General features: G+C 35.9%; 2 protein-coding genes across 2 annotated transcripts in view; one reads left to right on the plus strand and one right to left on the minus strand.

The window, feature by feature from the left end:
* The window catches only part of LOC106639698 (uncharacterized), a 107394-nt gene that overhangs the window by 61817 nt on the left and 22028 nt on the right, over window positions 1-23549 (minus strand). The window contains exon 2 of the mRNA XM_089596228.1: window positions 322-467. Within this exon, the coding sequence (XP_089452354.1) occupies window positions 322-466 (145 nt within the window). The 5' untranslated portion in view covers window position 467. The remainder of the gene's footprint in view (window positions 1-321; window positions 468-23549) is intronic.
* Window positions 19936-22100, plus strand: LOC106639650 (uncharacterized). Its single transcript, XM_014353357.2, has 3 exons — window positions 19936-20112; window positions 20651-20810; window positions 21654-22100. Exons 1-3 carry the CDS (start codon window positions 19978-19980, stop codon window positions 21806-21808), a joined length of 450 nt encoding a protein of 149 aa, XP_014208843.1. The 5' UTR covers window positions 19936-19977; the 3' UTR covers window positions 21809-22100.

The following is a 23549-nucleotide window of genomic DNA, read 5'->3' on the forward strand; positions in this document are numbered from 1 at the left end:
TTACTGGTAGCTACTAAAAATAAGTTTATGCAATAAATTTTAATGTTTAATACTACATAATACAACTATTCTAAGTAGTAGTTAGAAAATTGATCATTTTATAATTTGTAATAAAATTTTAGTAAATATCTGTTATTTTTGTCCTCTAAACATTTCATTTTAACGACTTGCAACTTGATGCTTTTCAAAATACTACTATAATAAATTATTATTCTAAAGTACTTGCACCTATATATTTCTTTATAATGGTAGTTGTTTTTTAACCGACTACCAAAAAAAATTTGATATCAGAGTATAATAAGGTTAAGACTGAAAACTCACTTGATAAAAAAAGGTCTTGGAGGGCCTGGGCAGCCTGGCATAAAAGAGCCCAAGTCTCCGCTGCTGCCAATCCTGTACCTCTGAGAGCAAGGATGTCTCCCGCAACGACTCCTAAACCGGCGCCGCCAACGGTCTTCATTGGCATTCTGAAATAAAAATTTCAAGCGTGAATTCTGGAATGGTATCGTATATAAAATAATTAAATAATTGGTAGCTCAACATTACTTTGTATTTAGTTGAACTTATAATTAAAAATTTAAACAATTAATTTAACGAAAAATAGGTAAATTGTTTATTTTGAGGGGTTGCTTATTTGCAAATTTCGAAAAACAGTTATAAACCGTACCGAAATTTTTGTAGTTTTGACAAGACTTAATACAAATTTTATGACTTTAAATAAGTTTGAAGTCACTAGTTGATTTCAAATTCCTGTAATACTTATGTGTAATAATGCTCGTCCTTAAACAACTATTTGTAAAAAAGTGAGGTTTCAACTAAACGAGCACTGAAGAAACAATAACAATTAACGGATTAATTCGACTTTGGCAAAGTCCACCTATACGTTACACTCAGGTTAGAATTATACGTACAAAGCACAACAGACCTAGTCTTTTTCTCTTCTATCATAATATACGTGCTTTGGTAAACATCAGGATGGAGCAGACGGGACATAATATGTAAAGAGATATAGGAGAATGACCGAGGAGCATCAGTGGAACAATCGTCGGCGTACTTTACACACCTTCAGACGCACTTCTGTGAAATGTACACACCACAATAGACGTCAAGTATGCTCAAGCCGAGCCAGTCAGTCAGCCAGCCAAACACTGCCGCCTGCACTCTGATGCCACCTGTCCATTGCACGTGGGTCGGAACACATGGCTCGAGTTTCTCTCTATAAATTTATTTATCTCGTTTTGTACCTATGCTCTAAGCCGCACACGTGAGTAATGCGTTTGCTTTCTGCTGCCTCGCTCTACTGATTGTAACCTGGAATTCGTTGGAAAAAATATTTGGATTTGATTTTTTCTAATTTAAAATTTGATCTTATAAAAACTGACCCCCGAAAAACAAATGTGCATGTTGCCAGGTTTAAAGTTGGTCAAAAATTGTTTAAACAAATTTCAAAAATCGTGTATCAAGAAAAAATGTTTTTTAGATTTTTTGAACTTTAAACAAACAAGATCTCTCGCAACTTTTCTCCAAAATTAAAAATTTCCGAGATATTAATTATTGAAAGTTCGGAAAAATGCAAAAATAGCAATTTTACATAATCAATCTATTACATTCGACTTGGCGCGCTGACCCTCAGAAAACATTTTGTACTACCAATAAACGTTGCTTTTGTCCAAAGTAGCTTCACTATATGTCACAATTAGTTTTATGAATGTGTCTTCGCACTTTATTTTAATTTTCACACAAAATTTGATACAGATTCTTTTGTCCATTTTTTGGAAAAGACAAATTTGGAAAAATTGATATCGAGCCAAAACACTTCCAAGCAAAACAGCTGTCAAAAATTAACTCAACATTCAAAATGGCCTAGCTTCACCGCATGAGTGAGAGACATGAGTTTCTAGATAGCACCATAAAAAAAATCAATATTTATTTTAAAAATGAGACGCCGGCATTTCAAGCGGATAAACGTTCTGCATACATGTAAACAATTGTAATTATCATAATAATCATAATAAAAAGATAACAATATTTAAACCGTTCAAGGGCTGTTCAATTGTTTTTCTATTAAAAAGGAATATGTTAAATTGATGTTGTCTCAAAATTTTGTCGTGTGATACTTTTCATTATGTAGAAAAGTGTTTGAACAAAAAGGTTCATAAATCATAATTGTATAGACTGGAATATACTAGTTTCTTCGTAACAGTATAGTTAAGGTAGAGTGTTTCTAACTTCTCAGAACTTTCAAGAGGACAAGTATCTTTCTGTGTACCGCTCGCACAGTGTAGGGGCTTCTTTTAATAGGCACCCGATTATCTGTCAATAGGAGCCTTTGCGCGAGGAAAACTTCAAAATGAGAGTGCTTGACTAAAATATTATCAGAAAATTCATTAATGCATGGCTCTATTATTGGCTGATGCTTGATAGTGGGAATTTTCACTCTTCCCAAAGTTGTTGCATTGTTTGCTTCTCTTCGCGCTCTGTTCTTGCTAACAGTTCGGATGCAAGTGGCGCTGTCGATGTTGGATAACTTTTGCATGTTGTAGCGTGATAGCGACAGTCAACGGTGGAAATCATTGACTGCTGCTCCTTTTTTTCTACTTAGTAAATTTTTTCGTACTCGTAATTAGATGGGTTGAAATTCAAGTGATCTGTTTTTTCATTAGCGCAGATTTTATTTTCTATCGCTGCTTGAGCATGTTTTCGGCCGGTTAAATGAGTACAGTAAATCAATAAGTTTATTAGAAGCCAAGTTAATTGTGTTACAAACTATGTTGTTGATCAAACGTTAAGAATTTTTTATTACTGTACAGACAATTTTAATACTTTTTTAATTTCTTATTCAAAAATTGAAGCAGTGAAAAAATATACAAAAACGTCGAGCAAAGAAGCATGCGAGAGTTTATCACTCCGTTTTACTACAATAAGAGAAAGAAAATTAATCAAATCAAAAAACCAGAGAATTCTGATATGACGTAGCATAAAAAGGAAGAAAGTTTTCCCTCGATCGGACCAATAAATAAAGCAAATTTAGCTGTGGTAACACTGTTCACCCCTACTAAATCTGTTAAAGTAAAATAAAAGTTCTCCAATTACATGTTAGTTTAAAAGTTAATTACAACACCATCGTAAAAAGTGGCTTTTAAAAATTATTGGAAAAAATTGTGTTTCAATTAAGTATTATCAACAAATCTTATTAAAAGTGCCTGACACCCATTGATATCAAAGCTTAATACGTATCTATATTTCCATTCAATCAATCCATTTAATTATGTACTAAAAAATATTGTAACTTTCCGTTATTGGTAACCTAGTTAACTTTCCCATCAAACTCATTTTATCACCAAAACAATTACGGATTTAAAGTTTGATCGTATAATTTGCGAGAATGTATTCTTAAAATTCATCTTCATTATTCATTTTATTTTAAGACGTGCCTCTTATTTTAAGAGTTGCTAGAAGCTACTTCTGGAAACTTTTATAAATGTATAAGATTTATTTTTAAAGCTCCATAAATGAGAGAAACAGGGACAATAAAAGACAAACAGGTGCATCAAAGTAGGAGCATTTTAGAAACTTTTTAACATACAGTTACTGCTAAAATACAGTAAAGTTGAAACATCTGTGTATAGAGCATCGGTTTACAAACTTACCCTACTTTGACAAGACCAAGCTATGGTGATTCTAAAATGCTTAAAAAATACTCATTCTTTAATAATGATTGTTACTTTCTTCAAAAAATTTTATTTGAAACTGCTGCGGTGAATTAATATTTTTCATTTTTTGTAAAATATAATCGATAATACTTTTAACGCTACTATGAATCCTGAAAATTATTCACTTATATGTAAAATCAATCATTAAAGTTTCTTAGGCAAAAACATTTTAGTGGTTACATAATCTATGAGAAATAAAATATAACATTAATACAAAATTAGTATGAGTGATTAAGCTGATGATAAACTAACTCAAACCCGCACAAAAATTAGGAACCATGAAAAGGCATAAGCTTGAGCCAGGCTCTCTCCGAAAAAAGCACATTCACCACTTTGTGATAGTATCGACGCTTCAGTCATCGACACACAAGCAGTAGCACCAGTAGCCGGTACCTAGCATTCGAGCGATGTGAAATCGCGCGCGTGCCCGAGGAGCTTTTACGTCCTCTGTATGTGTACGCCTTCAGATACATCTCGATTCGACGTATGCACAATTTCCGTTCCTACATTGGTAATATATCGGAGGTGCTTCGCAAAATGTCGTATTATATGCTGTTACATGTCAAGTCAAGTATAAAGTGGTTGTACTCAAGTTATGTAAGAATCTTAGGCGTTGATAATCTACTCTGCAACTGTATTTTTGATTTTCAACAGCCAAATTCTCTGGTAAGAAAAAATATAATCCATTGGTCTTAAACAAAAGCACTGTAAATAATTTATTTATTTATTTACTAAATTTAAACGAATAAACGATGGAAAATCCATAAAAATATCATTTATTTTATAACAATCACCTTTACCTACTCGTGTTCAATAATATTGACTAAACCTCCTGATTTTTTTATTAAATTGGTTTTATTATGTATAAGAAAAAATGATAATAAATGTATTGTTTCTTTAAAAATTCTTGAGTATACATAAAGAAAACTTACTAAATATTTATTTGATTTTATCACGAAAAAAAAAGTTAATACAATATACTAATAACTATCAAAAGAGACAAAATTTTATATGTTTAAAAAAATTTTAATACCTCAAACATTTACGAAAACACAAATTATGAGATAATAATACCTTAAACATCGTCGACGGGTGCGTTTACACTTGGTGGTACTCTAGCATTGATGATCTCATGTGGGGCGATAGGTTGTAATCGTGAGCCAGGCAAATAGTAGGCGAGACAAGAGACGCCGACCAAAAATAGAAAGAACAGGAAGACCAGGTCGAACATCAGAAGTGAGTTCAAGGTCAGTAGCTGCATCGTGCAGCCTCTCCCTCACCATATCACACGGGTGTCGGCCAATTCCTTCGTTTCCTCAAACTTTTACTTTTTCTTCTTACCTTGTCTACACTTTTTCAAGCTTTTTTGGTGCTTTCGATTTTTACGAGCTTTTATTACTTATTTCAGTTCCACTTGCACTAGTTTATTGTCGATCGATTCTCAAGGAGATTTTCGCGCAACATCTCGAGATATTAGCGCACTTGACACTTTTTCCTCATTTTGCGTCACTGAATTATACATGTCGGTCAGCTTATTGGTTGTTTTTATTTTATCAGATTGTATTCGATCTACCGACATAATAAATAAAATTCCAAGTTTATTTTCATACTTACTAGAAAACGTTTTAACTAAAATCTAATTCAATTTTTGCAGTTTTTTTTTTATAAAAAAAATTTAAAACTATCAAAGCTGGAATTATTCAGAAAATCGAAGTTGACTTTAATTGCGCTGTAAATGGCTTAGTTTACAAGTAGAACTTTGATTAGACTAAATACATCATTCATTGTCTCTCTCTTTCTCTCTCTTTAATCTCTTTAAATGGTAGTCAAGAGCGATTAAGATTGTAATTGTTGAGGGGTTCAAATCTCCCGAAAAAATTAAGACGTAGTGTTTCTGGCATGCTGCTGGACTTCTACTCAAGAGAATTTATAATTAAATTTAATACTCTGTGCATAACTTTCTAGATTTAGTTTACACTGTTACTTTAAAGCTTCACAACATAAACATTTGCATGGACCTTATTAAACGAAATATTTGACTGAATTGTAATCAACTATTGATTGCGGCAGTATATCTAATCTAACGTATTGTTAAGTACAATGACATTTAGGTCGACCATTAAACATTAATTGCAGTATCTCATATTACGTTTACTGGTATTCTCTTTGAATTTCGCGTTTACTAGTAGTATTATTTGGTAGTAATGAAAAATTAAATTTGTTATAAAGTTTAAAATTTAAAACGTAACTGGGCCATATTATTTGTACAAAGATATGATTATTAGATGAATTATTCAAAAAATATTTTAATTATTCAATAAAACATACATGTACATACATCATCTCTAATTGAAATGTTGAATGGTTAACCATATTATTCGATTTTTTAGTGATTAACAAATGTTTAATCATAAAATCAATTTAATTATTAATGTATTGCACTGATCATTTAAAATAAACATGATGTTTACGTGAAATGGATGCAGTTCAAAGTGTAATCAAAAGAGATATTCTATTTGATGAATGGACCGCAAAATGTGTCAAAACGTTTTAGTTGTACATTCTAAACATATTTAAATTAACAATTATTAAATTACTACTCTATACATGGTACTCTTTAATTGATTTACTAAACGATAATACGTTTAATATCCCTTCACTCAATCAACACTAAAAAAATTTTATTTTACAACAGTCTCTTTACACACGAATTTGGAAAACTAGAAAAATGGAACAGATACTATCAATCGTTTGACGATTTGCAATGACAAAACCTTCCCTCGGCTTTTACGGCCAAACAGCGTAGCACGAACGCGTACTTGGGTTGCGTGCTGAAAGCGACAAACTTGTCGGATGCTTTGGTCCGACTCGTAAAAACCGCGTCCTCCACTCTCTGTAACGGAAATTACGTCACGCTCGTAAATTTTCTTTCTACGCTCGAGACCCGTGGCTTGCCACGTCGTCTGCTGACACGAATGCATCCAGAGATTGCGAGATAATGCACCGAGAAAATTACGAGACTAAAAATTTTACCCGACATTAAGACTGTCTTCCCTCTTTACTCGTCATTACTTGCTTTTTTCATTTGAAAAGACAAGCTGTTGTCTTCTATCATCTTAGGAAAAAAGGCTTCTTCAAGGGAAAAAGCCGTTAATTTCGATTGTACTTTAAATTACACGGGTTTGCATGATTTTTATACAAGTGAACTGTAATAAGCATTAATTGTAATTAATGCACGATTTGAACTTTTAACAAAAAAAATTTGAGTACTATCTCGCATGTTTACCATGCAGCTAAATGGTAAATATTAAAATTAAGAAGAAAGGTTACACAAAAGGTTGAAGATTCCAATCAATGTTTTTTTAAAGTCTTCCTCCGACTATGTCAAGTGGATAAACAAGAGCTTAAGGATTAAGTCCGCAAAGTGATTTACGCTACTGTTTCTCTTCCACATCTATTACCGCTTACAATTTTTGTTTCTTTTAGTTCCATTGAGGCGGTTGTTGATTTTTGCGTGACGATTATCATGGTGATGAATATTCTTTTTTTTATCGTACAAGATTTTTTTAAAGTTAAGCTAACTGAATTAACCAATTTTTTAGAGATCTTCCCTATGAAAACTTTCCGCCAAAAATAAAAATAAACTCATATGTTTCAAAAGTGTTTAATGTTTAATTAAAATCGTTTACATTTTGTAAAGCATGGGTTGCAGTAATTTAATATAATATATTGTTTCAGCAATAACGCGCTGGAGAAAAGCTGTATCGATTTTTACAAATGAGTTGACCCGAAATTAAATATACGGTCAAAAACGAAATGTGTACTCTTCTGCTTCTCCACCCCCGGTCTGGCTCTGTTTGTAAATTGAAACGGAACCGCACGATCACCTGCTACCGTGCACCACTCGTGCTATCCCCACGAGATCGCCTTCCGTTTTGTATAAACAGTAACACGACTGCAACGACGAAGAGGTGCAGGTCTCGTTAATGGCACCTGGTGAATATCTTATTTTTAACTTCTTGATTGTCGAGAAATTGGATTTCAAAAAACTTCTGCTAATCCTTCGTTTACTTTCTGTGGCAACTGTCTGATTTACTATTAAAATGCTCTCCTTATCGCATAGTAATGCTAACGATTTGTATGAGCTCATAAACAATTTTGGCGATTGGTAATGACTGTCATGAATAAATACGTTAGTTCTTACCTCAGTTTTCACTATGGGTCAAAAGGATCGAGTGAGCTTATTTGGGACACATTTTTACATGGATCAAGAGATCGAAGTAATATTTACTTGGCATTTTCGATGATCGCATTGTGGAACATTTGTGAGATTCATTGTTATGTACTATTCATCTATTCAAATATTCAACCCGGATAAAAATTGAAATTGGAAAACTATTAAATTTACAGCCACCCAATGTACGTTCAAAAAATGAAAAGAAAAATTTGAATCTAAGCAAGTATACCAAAGAGAATTTTTTAATTAAATTGGCTCATTCAGCTTCTAGAGTTCTTATAAGAAATAAGTACTGAAAAGAAATGGCATCTAAGAGATGCAAAAAAGTTCTTTCGGAACGTGCGGAGTAAACAGCAATTTCTATTCTGATGAGGAGAGCTTGCCTCGTCCTTTATTCTTTTTTTTTCTACTCAGTAAAAAAATGGCACTCCTGTTTGAGTGGCTTGAGAAAAAGTTGAAAAATAATCGAGAATACACTGTAATCTTCGGGCATCAATCGAAGTACGACAAAGTCTATTTTCATCTCGTATTTTATTCTTTCTCCCTTTGAATTAAGTATCTAGTTTTTTTGGAAAAATGTATTCTAATAATATGTATTTAAACTATCTAATCTGAATGTTACGATATCATGGCATTCCAAACTGTCGGAACGGGATCATCAATCCGTGATTAATCATGTTATCCAACAATAATTAGAATGAAACCAAAATCACAATTAACACTTTTTACAAGTATCACATGCAGGAAGGTAGAGTGTCAGTAAGAGCGTAAATGTAGAGCAAGAAACAATAGCATCAGCATCTACGGGGGAAGCATTAAAGCTGACGTACAGCTCTCGCGTGCAAGCGCGTGGGTACAAATTAGGTGCTAATATATTACGCGTCTGTTCTTTCATCCAAACGCTACTATAATTGCGACCCTGTACGACAGGACACCCACACGAGTGAAACCTCCACATGGTAAAGATAACCGATGTGCACCAGAGCACCAACCTAACGGACAACTATGCATGAACGCGTACTGGTCCGTATCTACGCTTGACAGCCAACAGGAGCGAGTGTATATCTTACAGTTGTACCTCCGTACTTTTGTCTCTGTTTTTCGCTTCTGCAGAGTTTTTTTGTGTGACTTTGGGGTATTAGAACGAAAATATGATTGATTTTCTGTGCACGCAGTTCATATTTCTGGAAAGGTTAATCGATCAGAAACAGGAGCTTTTTCCTCAAGATGCTCAAAAGCTCCTCTCTGATGGAAGTTGGGGGAGATACATTTTTGAACCTCATTTGTTATTACATATTTTTTCTTAGCCTTTGTGTAACGAAATGACGTAGCTTAGAAGGCAAGATTTCGTTCTTTGAGTTAGATTAGAAATAAGGATGATTTGTATTTTTATATAGATTAATGACATAAAGCTGTCTATCATGCTTCACTGTTCATGTAATCACAATCATTAGCAGATCTTGATAGCTCAATTGGTATATAACAACGATTATATGCGATGAAAGATTCAAGGTAGGGTATACGGGATGTGTACGTAGCATCTGTCACAACATAGCTTACAATGAAACATTCCAATCCTATCAAATCAACCAGCATACGCTGCATTATTGTCTGGCGGCAGTTAGAAAAAGCTTTTGGAAAACCATATTCAAAAATGGGGCAGACTTCACATTAGAAGAATCCTTCATTCGAGAAATGCCGTGGTTGGATTTTTTTTATCCTTGATTTTTTTCTCGTTCAGTCTCTAAGTGGTCTGTTTCTCTCTCGCGTTTGTTTGCCGCTACTTCGCGTTTAGTGCGAGGATCCCATAGCTTTACGAAGCCTTTGTAGCAGAAAAAGCTTTAATTCGAAAGGAAATTCCATGGGCTTACGGGTCCGAGAGAAAAGGAGAGCGAGATTCTGGTTTAATTCCTTTGTTATCTGCATTGTTAACATTCACAGTTGCTTTGTGTGTTCACGATCTTTGTGAGACTGGATTCCTAAATCCTCAAGCTTGGAGAAAACAACTAAATGTTCTGGATTTTTTTTTTAATTGTCATAAATTATGTTTATTGTCAATAATTTGTACAAATAAAAATATTGAAATCAGAGTGTATTATTTGACACGCAAAATAAATTGTACAATTTTAGCAAATGAAGCTCTCTTGTAAAATATCATTTGAATAATATTCGTGATGTGACACGGAATAACATTAAATACCCGAACAAATACTACCAAAATTTCACTCGAAGTTAATTTAAAAATAAATACTGCTACTGCCCCTGCAGATGTATTACTGTATACGAAAAACAACATTTAAGCTAAAATAATGCTCTGTAGAATAAAAAATACACAACAGCTATAAATTTTAAGTAAGTTTGTATTATGTTTCCCTACAATAACTTTATTGTACCTTTTCTCGACCTTAGCTATTTTATTCTATTCACAAAAATCATGAAAACTTGAAATATTCTAATTTCAAGCTCATGCCTTCTTATTTTTCAACATTCGGCAAAAACAGTGCATCCTGTAAAATACTACCCTCAAACGTTGACTTCAAAGTGGCACCCTTCCTGAAAGTTAAGATAATTTACATAACTACTGGACTGCGTAATCGCTCCCTTGAACGAATTGAGCATAGCGGCCCCGCACTGGCCTGCCCTGATCCACTCATTTTTTATACTTAGGTAAGCTCTTGGACAACGAAGAAAAAAAATAACACATATGAGTTAACGCGCGCAAAAATCTCAGAAGCTCGTAATGGGTCGCTAGACCGAATGGAAAGAAAAAATGTACTCTACTAGAATGTAATTCAGCCTGTGGCATCAGTAGCAGCTGGGTACTGCTGCTATGTGGTGTACAAAAGCAGGTACGAGTAATTGTACATAGCGGTAACGATAGTTTGTCTTCTTTTCTTTTTTGTTTCCGTTTTAATCCCCTCTGCTCCACATGCTTTATTTTTCAAGCTTTTATTCAAATATACACTTGGGTGTTTTTTTTTCCTTCCCTTTTACATTCATTTGAAAAATGTTTGCACTTGTCAAGAGAGAGAGAGAGAGAGAGAGAGAGAGAGAGAGAGAGAGAGAGAGTGGTAAAGATGATTAAGGCAAAGGTGCTAACGAAAAATTAAAAGTAACACGTCTTTTGACACAGTAGACCGGGAAGAAGAGTGGTGACGTAATTAGCGGCTGTAAATTACAACAAAGGCTTGCTGGAACTACGCAAAGATCAGATACAGCTCAGAATAAAGAATTAAAATATTCTAGTGACGGTAAAAAACAGGAATGACCAAAAATGAGGGAAATACGGATTGCAAAAATAAACTGTATGAAAAAATCGACTTCGCAACACTGCAGTTATTAACGTAGATTCAATCGCTCCACATGGAAGAGCCGCAAACTTCTACCTTAGAGCTGATGGCGAAGAAAAAAACTACTGCCACGCTTCTTAGCGATTCCTCCTCTTGTGAAGAAACTTTTTGGTAATTAATTATTTTCCCTCCGTTTTCGCTCGTACCCCAAAGTGTGTGTTTCACTTAACGCTTAGCACGTGTAATGAAATTAATGCGACTGCTAGAGCCAAGATAGCGTCTATTACATACTGTTTTTTTTTTCCTCAACCCTCGTGCGACTGTTATGAGTGCAAAAAGTGCCGACGGAGCGAGAAGTGCCATTGAAAGCGCCCGCAAAAGTTTTTATTTTATTCAACTAGGTTGTAAAAATATCTGCAGACGTGCTACACAGTCGCGCAATTTTGAAACTTTCGACGCGCTTGCTGGTGCGTGTATTCGACGCTGCACATTTTCTGTTGATCCGGAGCAACTTTCTCGTAATTAAAGCGTTTACGCGGGCGATGTGCTACGCATCAGAGTGTGAAAAGGTCGTTCCGCAGACGTACCGGAGATTAAAGGTCGTTGGCGTGAATATTTTTGTTTCAATTTAATTAATAGTGGACACCCTGGTGTGAAAAAACAGAAGGTGTACTTATGGCTTGTGTTGTGTGGAACACTACTATGTACTTGTTATCATCTACATTGAGAACGAAATCACACTCAAGATTGAAAAATACGCGAGTTTGATACACACTGATATGCACTTGAAACTTCAATATCAAGAAGCGTTTTGTACATCTAAAAATTTTTGTGGGATTGCAATTTAAGATGATAAAATTTCTCATATGTCAACTTGAAAATTAATCACTCCTTGATATATAGATTAGGCATCGTGTCTGCTTGAAACTTAGTTTCCAACCGAAAAATCCGATTCTCTCCAATAATTGAAATGAATAGAATACATGAACTCGTGAGTCTTGTAGCTAAACTAGGGAAACGACAAATTCTGTTAGTGCATATGCGCACAGGTAGATTTGCGAAGTAGCTAACCCGCGTAAGGCAGATGTGCATATAGGTCGATACAGCAAGCTGTCATGTTGGTACACTGTATAAAGTGGTACTGACGAGTACACGGTGACGACGTCTTGGAGAGAAGGGGAAGGAGCTTTTACATAAGAGTAGTCATTTGGATCTTGGCACCTGCGAATAATTAATTACGGCGCCCCCCACCCCCTACCTTCCCACGTAAACTGTTACAGAGTACAAGCAGTAGTGATGCGTATATGTACACCTTATTCGTCTGTACGGAAGTTCCATACGTCTGAGATTTAGTTAATAAGTTTGACGGATCTTTATCTGCATCATGAGCGAGCCAAGTCTTTTTTATTGACTGTTCAGGGACATCCATTTACGGATGTATTAATTATAATTGACAGTTTAATGTTTTTCGATGTATATTTGGATAGATCAATTGAATACGGGATTAAATTTTAGTGCCAACAAGTATATATACACTCTGTAATTATCTGATGTCACTTTTTTGAGTCTATGGTTAAATATGATCGATTTCGATGCAATTATTAATTAATGTTTTCTTTCTAAGTAGCCCGATAGTTAGGACAGGACGAACTGAGTAATCATAACTTCAATCTGTTTTGTATTTTAAGTGTAGAGCCTTTGCTTTTACTTTGCAATGGACGTGTTAAGTAATCGGGCCATTTGCTGGAATTTTTGTCCACACCGCAATATTCCGTTGGTTTTCAAAGCGACTAACGTGGTAACCATAGGTATACTCGTATACGATTCAATTTGTATTTTTACCGACTAATAGAGACTTAACGAGTTGCGAAAAAATATTACTCCATTAGCATACAAATCTAGAGTCTGAATAATTCATTCCAAATAAAAAAACTGACGCGACGAGGTTGAATAAAAATGCGCGCCTGAAACATAATCCGAAATAGCAAAAATAGGTCCGAAAAAAGCAGTGGAAACGAGTGATGCAGAACTCGTGCAGCGTATAAATAAGCACTTTAGCGAATGAACGGTTACTTTTTTCCGTATTTATGCCCATCGTAGTTCCTTCGGCCACATACGTTATTGACTCAACCACATGGGAAAAGCGTCGGGGGGATTTAGTTTTTTCACGCTCGAACATTTTTTCGTTTCCATGGTAGCACGTACGCACATAGAGTAGCACTGTATAGTACACATGTATGTGCGTTGCACGCTGAAAATGCTCGTCTCAGAGCACGAGCTGCTCAATAACCATCTATACCGATTGATGGGCAAAAAGTTTTGAAATCGATATTAAATTCGATACCGGATTTTATTAGAACACACTCATGTTTTTTTTTTACTTTTTGTGTTATATAGTATAGCGAAAAAAGTACAAGGCTCCGATTTCTACACGGAATTCCGATAAGCGAGCAAGGAAGTTGGGAAAATCCTTCAAAAATATTTGGAAAATTTATGGAACTTTGCGGAAAATTCAGTTCAAAGGAAAATTATTCTTCGCTGACATCAAAAACGATGGGGCTCCGAGCTGTCAAAAAAGTTTTAAGATGAGATTCGAAAACTATTCCACACAATCTTGCGACAAGCTTCCTGAAGAATATACTTCCTTACAATGGCTTCCGCAAAAAATATGTATTCTATATTAAGAATTCCCGACACAAAAAATTTGCGGTTCGATCGAACGAAATGGAGAAGACACAGTGAGATAACGCATAAAAATATTAGCTAATCTATTGCTTATAGTTGTAGATAAAAATATAAATAACCAGCTGCTGTCACGTTTACAGTGCGCGTAAGCTTGTCGCTCTGAATGAAGGTGAGTCCCCCCATATTAAAATGAATTCCTCAAATTAATTACTTGTCTAGTCCGCATTCCGTTACCACTGGGCGCACCAGAGGCCGGCCAGCTTTTGTATACCGGCCAGCATAGACGTGTGAAAAGAACAATAAGTGACGCTGGGATGGACGCGCGAATGAATCTAGTGGCAGTAATTGAAAGGGGGATTTTCATTGGTCTCGGCATCTAGTTTTTTCCATCGTGCCGCGAGTTTGAGCGGTGATATGAAAAAAATTTCAGCCAAAAAAAGATCACTCCAGTCGAGGATATTATCGACGGCTTGCTTGGCACGCGATAGAGGAAACTGCGTTGACGAGGCCTTCGTTTTGCGTCCTTAGCTAATTAAATTTGGTAAAAATTCAGTAATCCTGACGTATTTAACATTTTCTCTGATACATTGCACAGTTGGGGTCAAAACATAAAATTCATAAAAGCGACCCATTACGGGTTTTTCGTCTTTCGCACTCGATGGACGGAGCCTCAATAATTTCTCCGAACTTATTGCTCGTAAAAAATGCATCGCCAACGCATAATCGTCATTACGATAAATTTCCTGTTTCCCACATGCTTCTTGGCAAATAATCATTTGCTTATCATCACGGAACGTTTTTTGGGGAATCGACTTCTCCGCATTCACCCGGAGTCTACGACTTTTGATGTACACTTACGTCACTGCTGACCATAAATCAGCCTATACTGAAATAAAAGTTTTCTGGCTAAGCCAGATACGAGGGTAATAAATATATAAATAATGCATAATATGGAATTAGGTTGAGGATTTCGAAATATTGGGGCTGCGTTGTTAAAGTAATTGCCCCGAGAATTGCCCCGATTACGTTAAGCTTGACTACTGATATAAAACAAGAGAAGGAAAATAAATAGATGCGGGATAAATGATAAACTATACTAACTATAATAAAACGCGAAATGTTTTTGCATGTTCAAGTTTAATTATTTTTTGTATGTCTAACAAAAACTTTTTCTTTTCTTTGGAAGTTAATTATGAATTTTTCTTGTTCGAAAATTCGACGTTAAAACTTTTATTTATTGTCGCAAGCTTAAGTTTATGAGGGCTTATTGTGCTCTGTACAGCGATTTTGAGAGATAATGAAGGGAAAAAATTTATCGGTAGTTTTTTAAATTAATTATTTGTACACCTGGTGCTCTCGTTTTCAAAGAGTGACTTGAGCCATATGATATAACAAAGAAGAAAATGAATATCCTCAGTCCGTACAGTAAAATAAAATTCACTAAGAAATTCCAATGTTTTTTTGTATGGACGCTTTTGCTTTGATAGTTTTAATCGGCATAAATTACTTATACATACACTTGCAAATATAACGCGATTTTTATTAAAATATATTTTAGAATCTTCATTCCAAAAAGTTTTCTCCTAAGACTTTAGAGAAGAATTTAATCGATTCTTAAAAATTAATTAAAACAAAACGAAAATTGCTATAGTCGTACATAGTAAAACGAAAAAACAAAAATTTCAATCAAAGAGCGGGTGAATGCACTACTGTATGTGCTTTGGTCTGAGATACATCAATCAATTACAGTAGCTAGCGTTAACAAAAAAAAAGGGAGCAACGTGCCCGCGCTAGAGAGAGAAAGAGGAAGAGAGCGGCCAAACGACCTCAATCGGAAAGTCAATGAGCAGCAGCACCGTACGCTCCATGCTATTAGAAGTATCGTTTCCCCTTGCGACTCTCCACTGCACGTCCCTGCTTCGCTCCTGACTTCCTCGTCCACGTTCTCACTCGCCCGGAAACATTGCAACGGCACACAACCAAACAACCGACCAACAACGTACGGATACCTACGCACGTGTATTAAAAGTATTACGGCATACACCTGCTCTTGACTCGCCGCGACACCAAAGGGAGGAGAAACAACAGACCCGGCGTCGATAAAAGGAAACAGCTGCAGATGCAACGGCAGCACCGGTAGCTCGCGGCGCAGGCATGGCACTGGCAGTCGCGCGCGAAAGCTTCAGCCTCCGCACCTCACAACCAGCCGTTTCTGCAGAGCGTGCGCACATCTTCTTCATCCCTCTTGCTCGTGCTTTCTCCCTCGTTCCCTTTCCTTTATTTTATCCCCAGAATGCTCACGCAACTGTTGCGTTTTCAACCCCCTTACAACAGAGGAAATGACGGTGCGTTGTACGTTGGAGGGTTGTACGAATACATGTACTGAAGCGCAGATACAGCTGATAACGTTCGCACACGGCTCTACAGACACCCTCATTTTTTTTTTATTTTCGACTGACGATCCTTTTGTGTGTTTGAAGTAGTTTAATAGACACGCGCTTGTTCATACGTGTGGGAGGTAGGTAGGTGCTTTGAGAAGCTGGAAAAGGCTGCGTGCTTCGAAATTGTGTCTAAAGGGATTTTCAGTTTACTTTCCGTGTATTTCTTTTTTTCCCCGCCTTCCCTTTTTTGTCGATGTTTTCATTTTTTGGAAAATTTATTGAAAATTGATATATTCGATAGGAGTGGGAGCATGTTTGAAGGGGTCGAGAGGGATAAAGGATTTTTCACTCGATTGGAACTCAAAGGGGTCTACTTTTTTAACTTTTGAATCCAATGATGGATTTTATATAATAGACATGAATTTTTTACACATTTCATACATTTTTAGCTAAATTTCTTGGTATTTAAAAAATGACGTTATAACTGGAATTTTAAATCTTAGCTTATTAAACCTTCAGCTAGTAAATCAAAAATCTTTTTTTATCATTATTGACATCAATTAAAGTATAATTAATAATTAATCATACTGTAACGTACGATATGCAAGGCAAACTAGTAAAATTGACAACTTCTTTAAAAATTTTAGATTTATCTCTTATCTTAAGTTGAGATATAATAAATTATTACACTTGCGTTTCATTAATAAAACGTGCTCAAATGAGATGTAAATTCAAACAGAACACCTAAATGTTTTAATTATCATGTTTCTGTGTTACGTGTTTTAAAGTCCGTTATGTGTACTAAAGTAGTTAAGTCTGAATGAAAAATAAATTTTTCCGCCCTCGGGTGGTTTTGGGAGGCTGGTACTTCCTCGGGCGAAAAAGCAGTTTTCCGGAACTCGTTCGAAAAGTCTCCTTTACGAACCTCGTTACGTCTCGGTTCGCAAACAGAGACTTTTCAAACTCGTAGGAAAACTACTATTTTTTTTATATAGATTATTTGAAAATTTTTTATTTGAAACCCGTATTGCTGTGCAGGTGGTATGGGTTGCAAAAAATGTAAGGAAAGTCATTCAGCCTACAATAATTGAAATTAACAAATTTCAAACAAACATCGTACCTCAAAAAAAGAGTAAGAAAATTGTTACAGAAAATGTAAATAAATAGCCTAAAGTATCAAACTCTAAAAAAATTTTTTTCTTTACTGTAGAACATAAATAAGGTTGACAATAATGTACGGGCTCGTGAATATGTGCACACACATGTACCCACATTCGGTATACCCTTATTATAAATCCTGAATTCTGTCAACGCGCGGCGTCGTGTTTTTGCTTTATCAATCACGAGTGGAGCAACTCAATTATAGTGCTGATTAAATTATACGTGTTCAGAATAACTCAATTTTAACTTGCTGTACAGTAAATTGTCAGCACAAGGCATTTTTCATTGAGATACGTTTGCACACTTGATTGTATTACAGGCTGCAATACTTTTAGGTCTAATTTCTCTTATTTGAAATTGCTTTCTGATGGCTTTTTAATATCGTATTTACTTCAAATTCATTTACTTTTTTTTTAACTGTATTAGTAAATAATCTAATCAAGAACCCCCCACACAACTAAACTTCCAATCTTCATTCTAGGTAAACTTTTTCTCTTGTACCTACTTGAATCATCTTCAAATAGTATTCTAGGGCCAGCAAAAGAGGTCAACTCTAAGCTCTGGAAAATGAACAAAAAAAAAAAAAAAAAAAAAAAAAAAAAAAAAAAAAAAAAAAAAAAAAAAACACAAGATGCTAGCAAGAAAGAGACAAAGCCCAGAGCAGAAAAAGATCGTGTATGCGCAACAGTAGCCGCGGTGCCTATACTTGTCACTATTCTTTCATTCTCTTGAGATCACACTCGCACTCACACACATATGCCCGTGCAAACGACGTAGTTCAGCGAGCCAAGTTGGCCGAGCGAGCGCAAGAAAAGCACTGAGGGCACGCCAGGCTACTTTAAGAGGGTGGATGAGCCAGGAAAAAAGGACTTCGTAGAGCTAGACCCTGAGGGCTGATGAGTTTGTTCGTCGCAGACAGTGCAGGCGTAACTCTGCTTACAGCACATCCTCGGCACGAAAAGCCGGCCGTGTCCCCCGAGATGATTGCCTTCGGGCTGCATTTTTTTTCCTTAGAGGCTTCACGCTGGGACGAGAGAATTTGAGGCAAAGGGGCCATGAAAAGTGCTGGAAAAATGAGTGACGAGCATTCAGCGCGTGTGTGTAATTCGGAAAAATTTTTAGAAGATGATGTTGACTTCCCATTAGAAAATTTTCGTTTTTATTTTTCCGTCTTATAGAGGGAAAAGTTTAGATCTTATTTATTTCCTACATTGGTCAGGAGTCCTCGATGCTTCGAGATCCATCAGGAAGCACAATCTTACCTCTATGATGCTCGTGTACCTGATATGCTAGCCCTGCTATCGGGACTTGATTAAAGAGAATTTACCAAAGAGGTAGGCTGCTCGTGTAATTTAATTTAATGCACAGTTGACGTACTTTGCATCTACAGTGCTTTAGTATCGCGTCGGGGTTTAAAGAAAAATAAAAAGCTGTTCGTAAAAAGTGATTTACATATAGCTATAAAATCGTTTAATCATCCTACACTCTACAATATAATTTCAGCATCACATGAGCTCTTCAATTGAGAAATCGCGAAAGAAATAAGATGTGTCGTAGCCTTTTTTAGAAGTGCATTGTCTGCACCAGATTCTGCTTGATAGTGATGGAATAAGATAGATATTCAAATATTATATCTGCTACATACTTGAAACAATAAAAAAATAATATTGGGTAACGTAAAACAATACGTTTATTTACAACGTTGGCCCAAATAAGTGAATTATTTATAAAAACAGACTGCACACAAGTACATATGTATCGAATGAAATTTTTAGACACATTTTGTCCGAAAATAGGTTTACTTTACTAAAATAAAGCCAACTTTGTTCAAACCCAAACGATTAGCAGACAAAGCTCGAATTTTGTAATGGCAAACACGTTAACTATATAAAAATTAATGCATAAGTTGGAGAAGAGCTTGATACAATGAGTCATTCAAAGAGATGAAATAACAACTGCAAGAGCAATAGTGCGTTAATCGAAATCACAGCCGTAGTCAAATTCAAACACCATTCATTTCTTGAAACATCAACCTTCACCCAAAAAAGTTGATGCCTTGAATTTCGATGAGTAAGTAGTTTCCCAAAAAAGTTTCTACTATTGCGCAAATACTATTGCGCAAATACTATTGCGCAGACACAACGTCAGTCCTAGGAACATAAAAAAAAAAAAAAAATAGTACAAAATATATCAAAGTGTCACGAAGTTTGTACAATCTAAAATCCTTCCACAGTAAAAACGTGTGTAATCACGAGAGATATCTCAACGCCCTCACATTCGGCTTCCTGGGTCCGATAATCGGAAACTTATACACTCGGCGTGTCTCATTTTTTCCGCTTTTGTGAATCGCTCGCATAAGTATTCGTGGCGCGTACCCACCACGATGGGGGCAATCCGCAGCGCAAGTAGATAAGCGCTCCTATAAAACGTCAGGTACCAAGCAAGTCATCGTCAGATTATTGCGGATTTCTACGTCTCGAAACACACGGGGCTTTTTTAAATTTCAAGCCATGGTTGGTCGCGTGACGATACTTTTAGTTTGCTCAGTTACCCTTGCAACGTATGCAGCAGCTTCTGGCGTCACCAAAAATAACAGAGAGACAATATATCTCACTGATAAGGATATTGTACCTAAGGATGAGTTGGTAAGTATTTTTTTCTTCTACGTACACAGTTATTTTTGTTATACAGGATGTTGCTGTTTTATACATCTCATATAGTATTGTACTTCAGCAAATATAATCATATTCGTACGAGAATCTCAAAGGATTTATGCAGAAAGCGGTAATACGTGTTCAAGCAAATAAAATAACAGTTCTTACTTTCAATTAGTTTTTGCAGTAAGCTTGTTGTTGGGAAAAAATTGTATTGAATGGGAAAAATTCCATTTATTTTCAGTTCAAGCAGATGGTTAATATAAATTTTCTACTTCAGGCGTTTGTTTTATTTTTAACATTGGATCGTTCATTGCGTTTACCCTAAGTAGAAAAAATAGTATCCTTCACTGGTGCGCGCATGAAGCTGGGGCGATCACCAGTGATCGCCTTAAAGATATGTGCACCAGTGATAAATACTACGATTTGGTACCCATCATAACAGTTAAATTTTTAACATATTCATACCGTAAAGATGCATTATCTTAATATAGAAAAATAGAGAAAAATTAAAAAAATATCTTTAAAGGGACCCTTACTCAAAGAAGCCAAAAAAGAGTACAGATTCATCGGGGACCTGGTAATTGGAGAGCGTCATGCAGATGAGACAATATTTCGTCGTTCAATCGAGGCTGCAAATCCCACCGATCAGGTCTACAGTTCAGCAGTTACGATCAACGTGGAGAGAGGTGAGTTTTGTAAAATTGCTTGTCTCTCATCCTCAGTTATTGTCTCTCTAATTGTCCTTCTAGTTGTCGTCTAGTCCAATAGATGCTTTATGTATGAGATAAGTTTAAAATACGTAAACTGGATGAGAATGATAACGCAACGTGTACGGAGCGACCGCTCATTATTATACCACACACCTCAGCGTAATTAAGCCTTTGAGCTGTGGAGCGATTGTAATTAGAATCGCTAAAGAGAAAGAGGGTATAGGATATGGAATACCGTATCTCTCGCGGTTTTGGGTTATTATTGCGCTCGAATCCACGTTTTGTGTCATGCTAATATTGTTTCCGAGCATACATGCGTGTACAAGTGTTTCAAAATTAAGCTAGGAATTTTGTAAGCTGTCTTGTTATATTTTAGACAGCCGACAGTCGTCAAATTGACAATGCGGTTGAAATTGAGCTAAAATTTATTGGCACGGTCGGGAATTATTTTGCACGCGAGCGGAAGTGATGATTTTGATCCGCAGCTAAATATATAACAATAGTATTCGTATATTAACATTGCGTAGTAGTAGTTGTTGATTTGACGACTGTTATTTAATTAATTCCATTAGATTGGTACCTTGCTCGGTGATATTGTATAGTCAAGTAAAAAAATTATCATCTAAAACGTGCATTTCTTTGCTTTTTGAGAAATTTTAAAATTTCAGAGAAGAAGCGAATGATTAAAGTTTTTGCATTAAAAATTTAATAAAGATTTTAAAAAGGGGAAATGGTTTCAGTGAGATCAAAAAATTACTTTCAGTAAAAGTTTTCAAAGAGAAAAAAAGTTAATTAAGTCTTCTTTCTTCAATTGAACAGGAACAATTCACTATTTAAGTGTCACAAATGAAAAGAACAGCTACGTCGTGGTCTGTGACGAGCCATACAGTCTGGGAACATCGAGGACCAGTTTCAACCTGAGAGTTCCGCCCAACACCAAGTCTCAGCTGTGGCTCCTCGTGGCTGCTCATTAATGCTCAAGTTTGTTGAATACGCCGTTAGAACACCATTCACAAGCACAAAAATCTCGCTCAATTGAATTGCTCGACGACTGGCGGTAAATTATTTTCATGCGAACAACTTTTAGTACGTACAGGTGTGAGGAGTATAATAGCATGTACGAATAAACATTATTCATTGATATGCGTTGGTTTTCATTTTTTAATTTTTTTTTATTTTTTCATCTATTCACCTCATTTTAGATGATAATAACTTGACTTTATTAAATACAAAAAATACCTATGTACTCGCGACCGTAAAATTACAATTCCATGCTCTCTATGATACGTATTTTTCAAAAAAGTAAAAAAAAGTAAAAAAGTTACTTTAATGTGATCGCTCACTTGCAAATTTTTCTGTGGTCCCTTGAATGATACCAGAGCATATGTAATGAACATTAAAAAATTTCAAAGAATTCGCTCGAGTTATTAATCGACTGTAGCCACATGAAGTGAGGAAATCTAACGTATCCCATAATCAATATGCACACTTCTGATTACGAGGTTATTTCTTAAATTTTAAATCATGCAAATATTATGGGGTGAAAAAATTTTGACTGAAAAGCAGCACTGGAATCTGACGGTTCCCACCTCATTCAGTTGAACTTAATAGTTGTATCATTAATGCTCATTTTAATGCAGATAAATACGCTCGTGTGATTCATTAAAATAATACAACTTTATACGAAGAACAAAAGTAAAATAGACCTTAGCTCGTCATCGCAGACATAAACTGAATCAAATAAATTTCAAATGCAACTATCGAATTTACACTTTACCACTTCAATTTGCAACGCAGAAGCCTGCTCGAGCATCCATAAAAAAAAGAAGAATTTTCCCCGAGTTTTTGATCACCTCGAATTTGCGTAAAATTTCCACAAACGTGGTTCTGCCCGAGCAAACAGCCAAGTGAAATAGCGGAAATAGTTTCTAAACGAGCCTGCAGAGAGAAGGAGTTGAATCGAAAAAAAAGGCAGCACTCAGTCCAGCTCGAGCAAACGGAGATCGATGCTGTAGAATTCCTATAGATTATTGGCCCTGCCTATTTGAAAGGATAAGTGATCTCCGCTAGGAAAATCAGCCCACCGATGACCTCAGTAAAGTTCTCGGCATCGAGGTCTTGCAAAATAAAAAGAATGGGATAAGAGTAGGATGTATTTAAGGAAAGAAGGATACCGAGTGCTGGACAAGATGTGAGCTATCGCAATGCCTCACCGGTTTTTCTGCGAGCAAAAGAAAAGAAAAGAGGAAAAAACCCTTGTCGCACGTGTTAGAGAGAGTAACTATATATTTTCTTGTCTAGTGTGTAAAGTTAGCTTTTCCGTGAAACTCGAGAGTTTCAGCCTGTCTTTCCCCGACCCGACAAACACACATATAGCCACATAAGCTCACGCGCGCGTACAGAGCCAAGACCCTTCATATAAAGCATGTACAGTAGGAAGTTTAGAAAAATTTTCCCTCCTTTTTGTTGCCAAACGAGAGGAAGAGAGATCGCAGAGCCCTCAGGGGTCCACTCGGCTCGTTTCTTTTTTGTTGATGTGCGACGACGCGCGTGGGTCAAAATGGTGAGTTATGACGCAGTGCTCCATTGTAGTATGAAAGTAGTATAAAAAGGAACTGCCACTTCTTTTCTTGCTGCTTCGTTGTGGCTCACGTCACTGTATCCCGAGACAATGACCGCGTTAATTGTTGTCTAATTGGGTAAATTAAACCATAA

The sequence above is a fragment of the Copidosoma floridanum genome, unplaced genomic scaffold, assembly GCF_036245765.1.
Source record: "Copidosoma floridanum isolate Cflo_tuat_1 unplaced genomic scaffold, Cflo_Japanese_pri ptg000030l, whole genome shotgun sequence".
NCBI lineage: Eukaryota > Metazoa > Arthropoda > Insecta > Hymenoptera > Encyrtidae > Copidosoma > Copidosoma floridanum.

What these genes read in the sequence shown, in the direction of transcription:
- LOC106639650 (XM_014353357.2), top strand. Translation starts at nt 19,978, where the DNA reads ATGGTTGGTCGCGTGACGATACTTTTAGTTTGCTCAGTTACCCTTGCA. An exon ending in TTGTACCTAAGGATGAGTTG is followed by an intron (nt 20,113 to 20,650) that starts GTAAGTATTTTT and finishes ATATCTTTAAAG; the next exon opens with GGACCCTTACTCAAAGAAGC. An exon ending in TACGATCAACGTGGAGAGAG is followed by an intron (nt 20,811 to 21,653) that starts GTGAGTTTTGTA and finishes TCAATTGAACAG; the next exon opens with GAACAATTCACTATTTAAGT.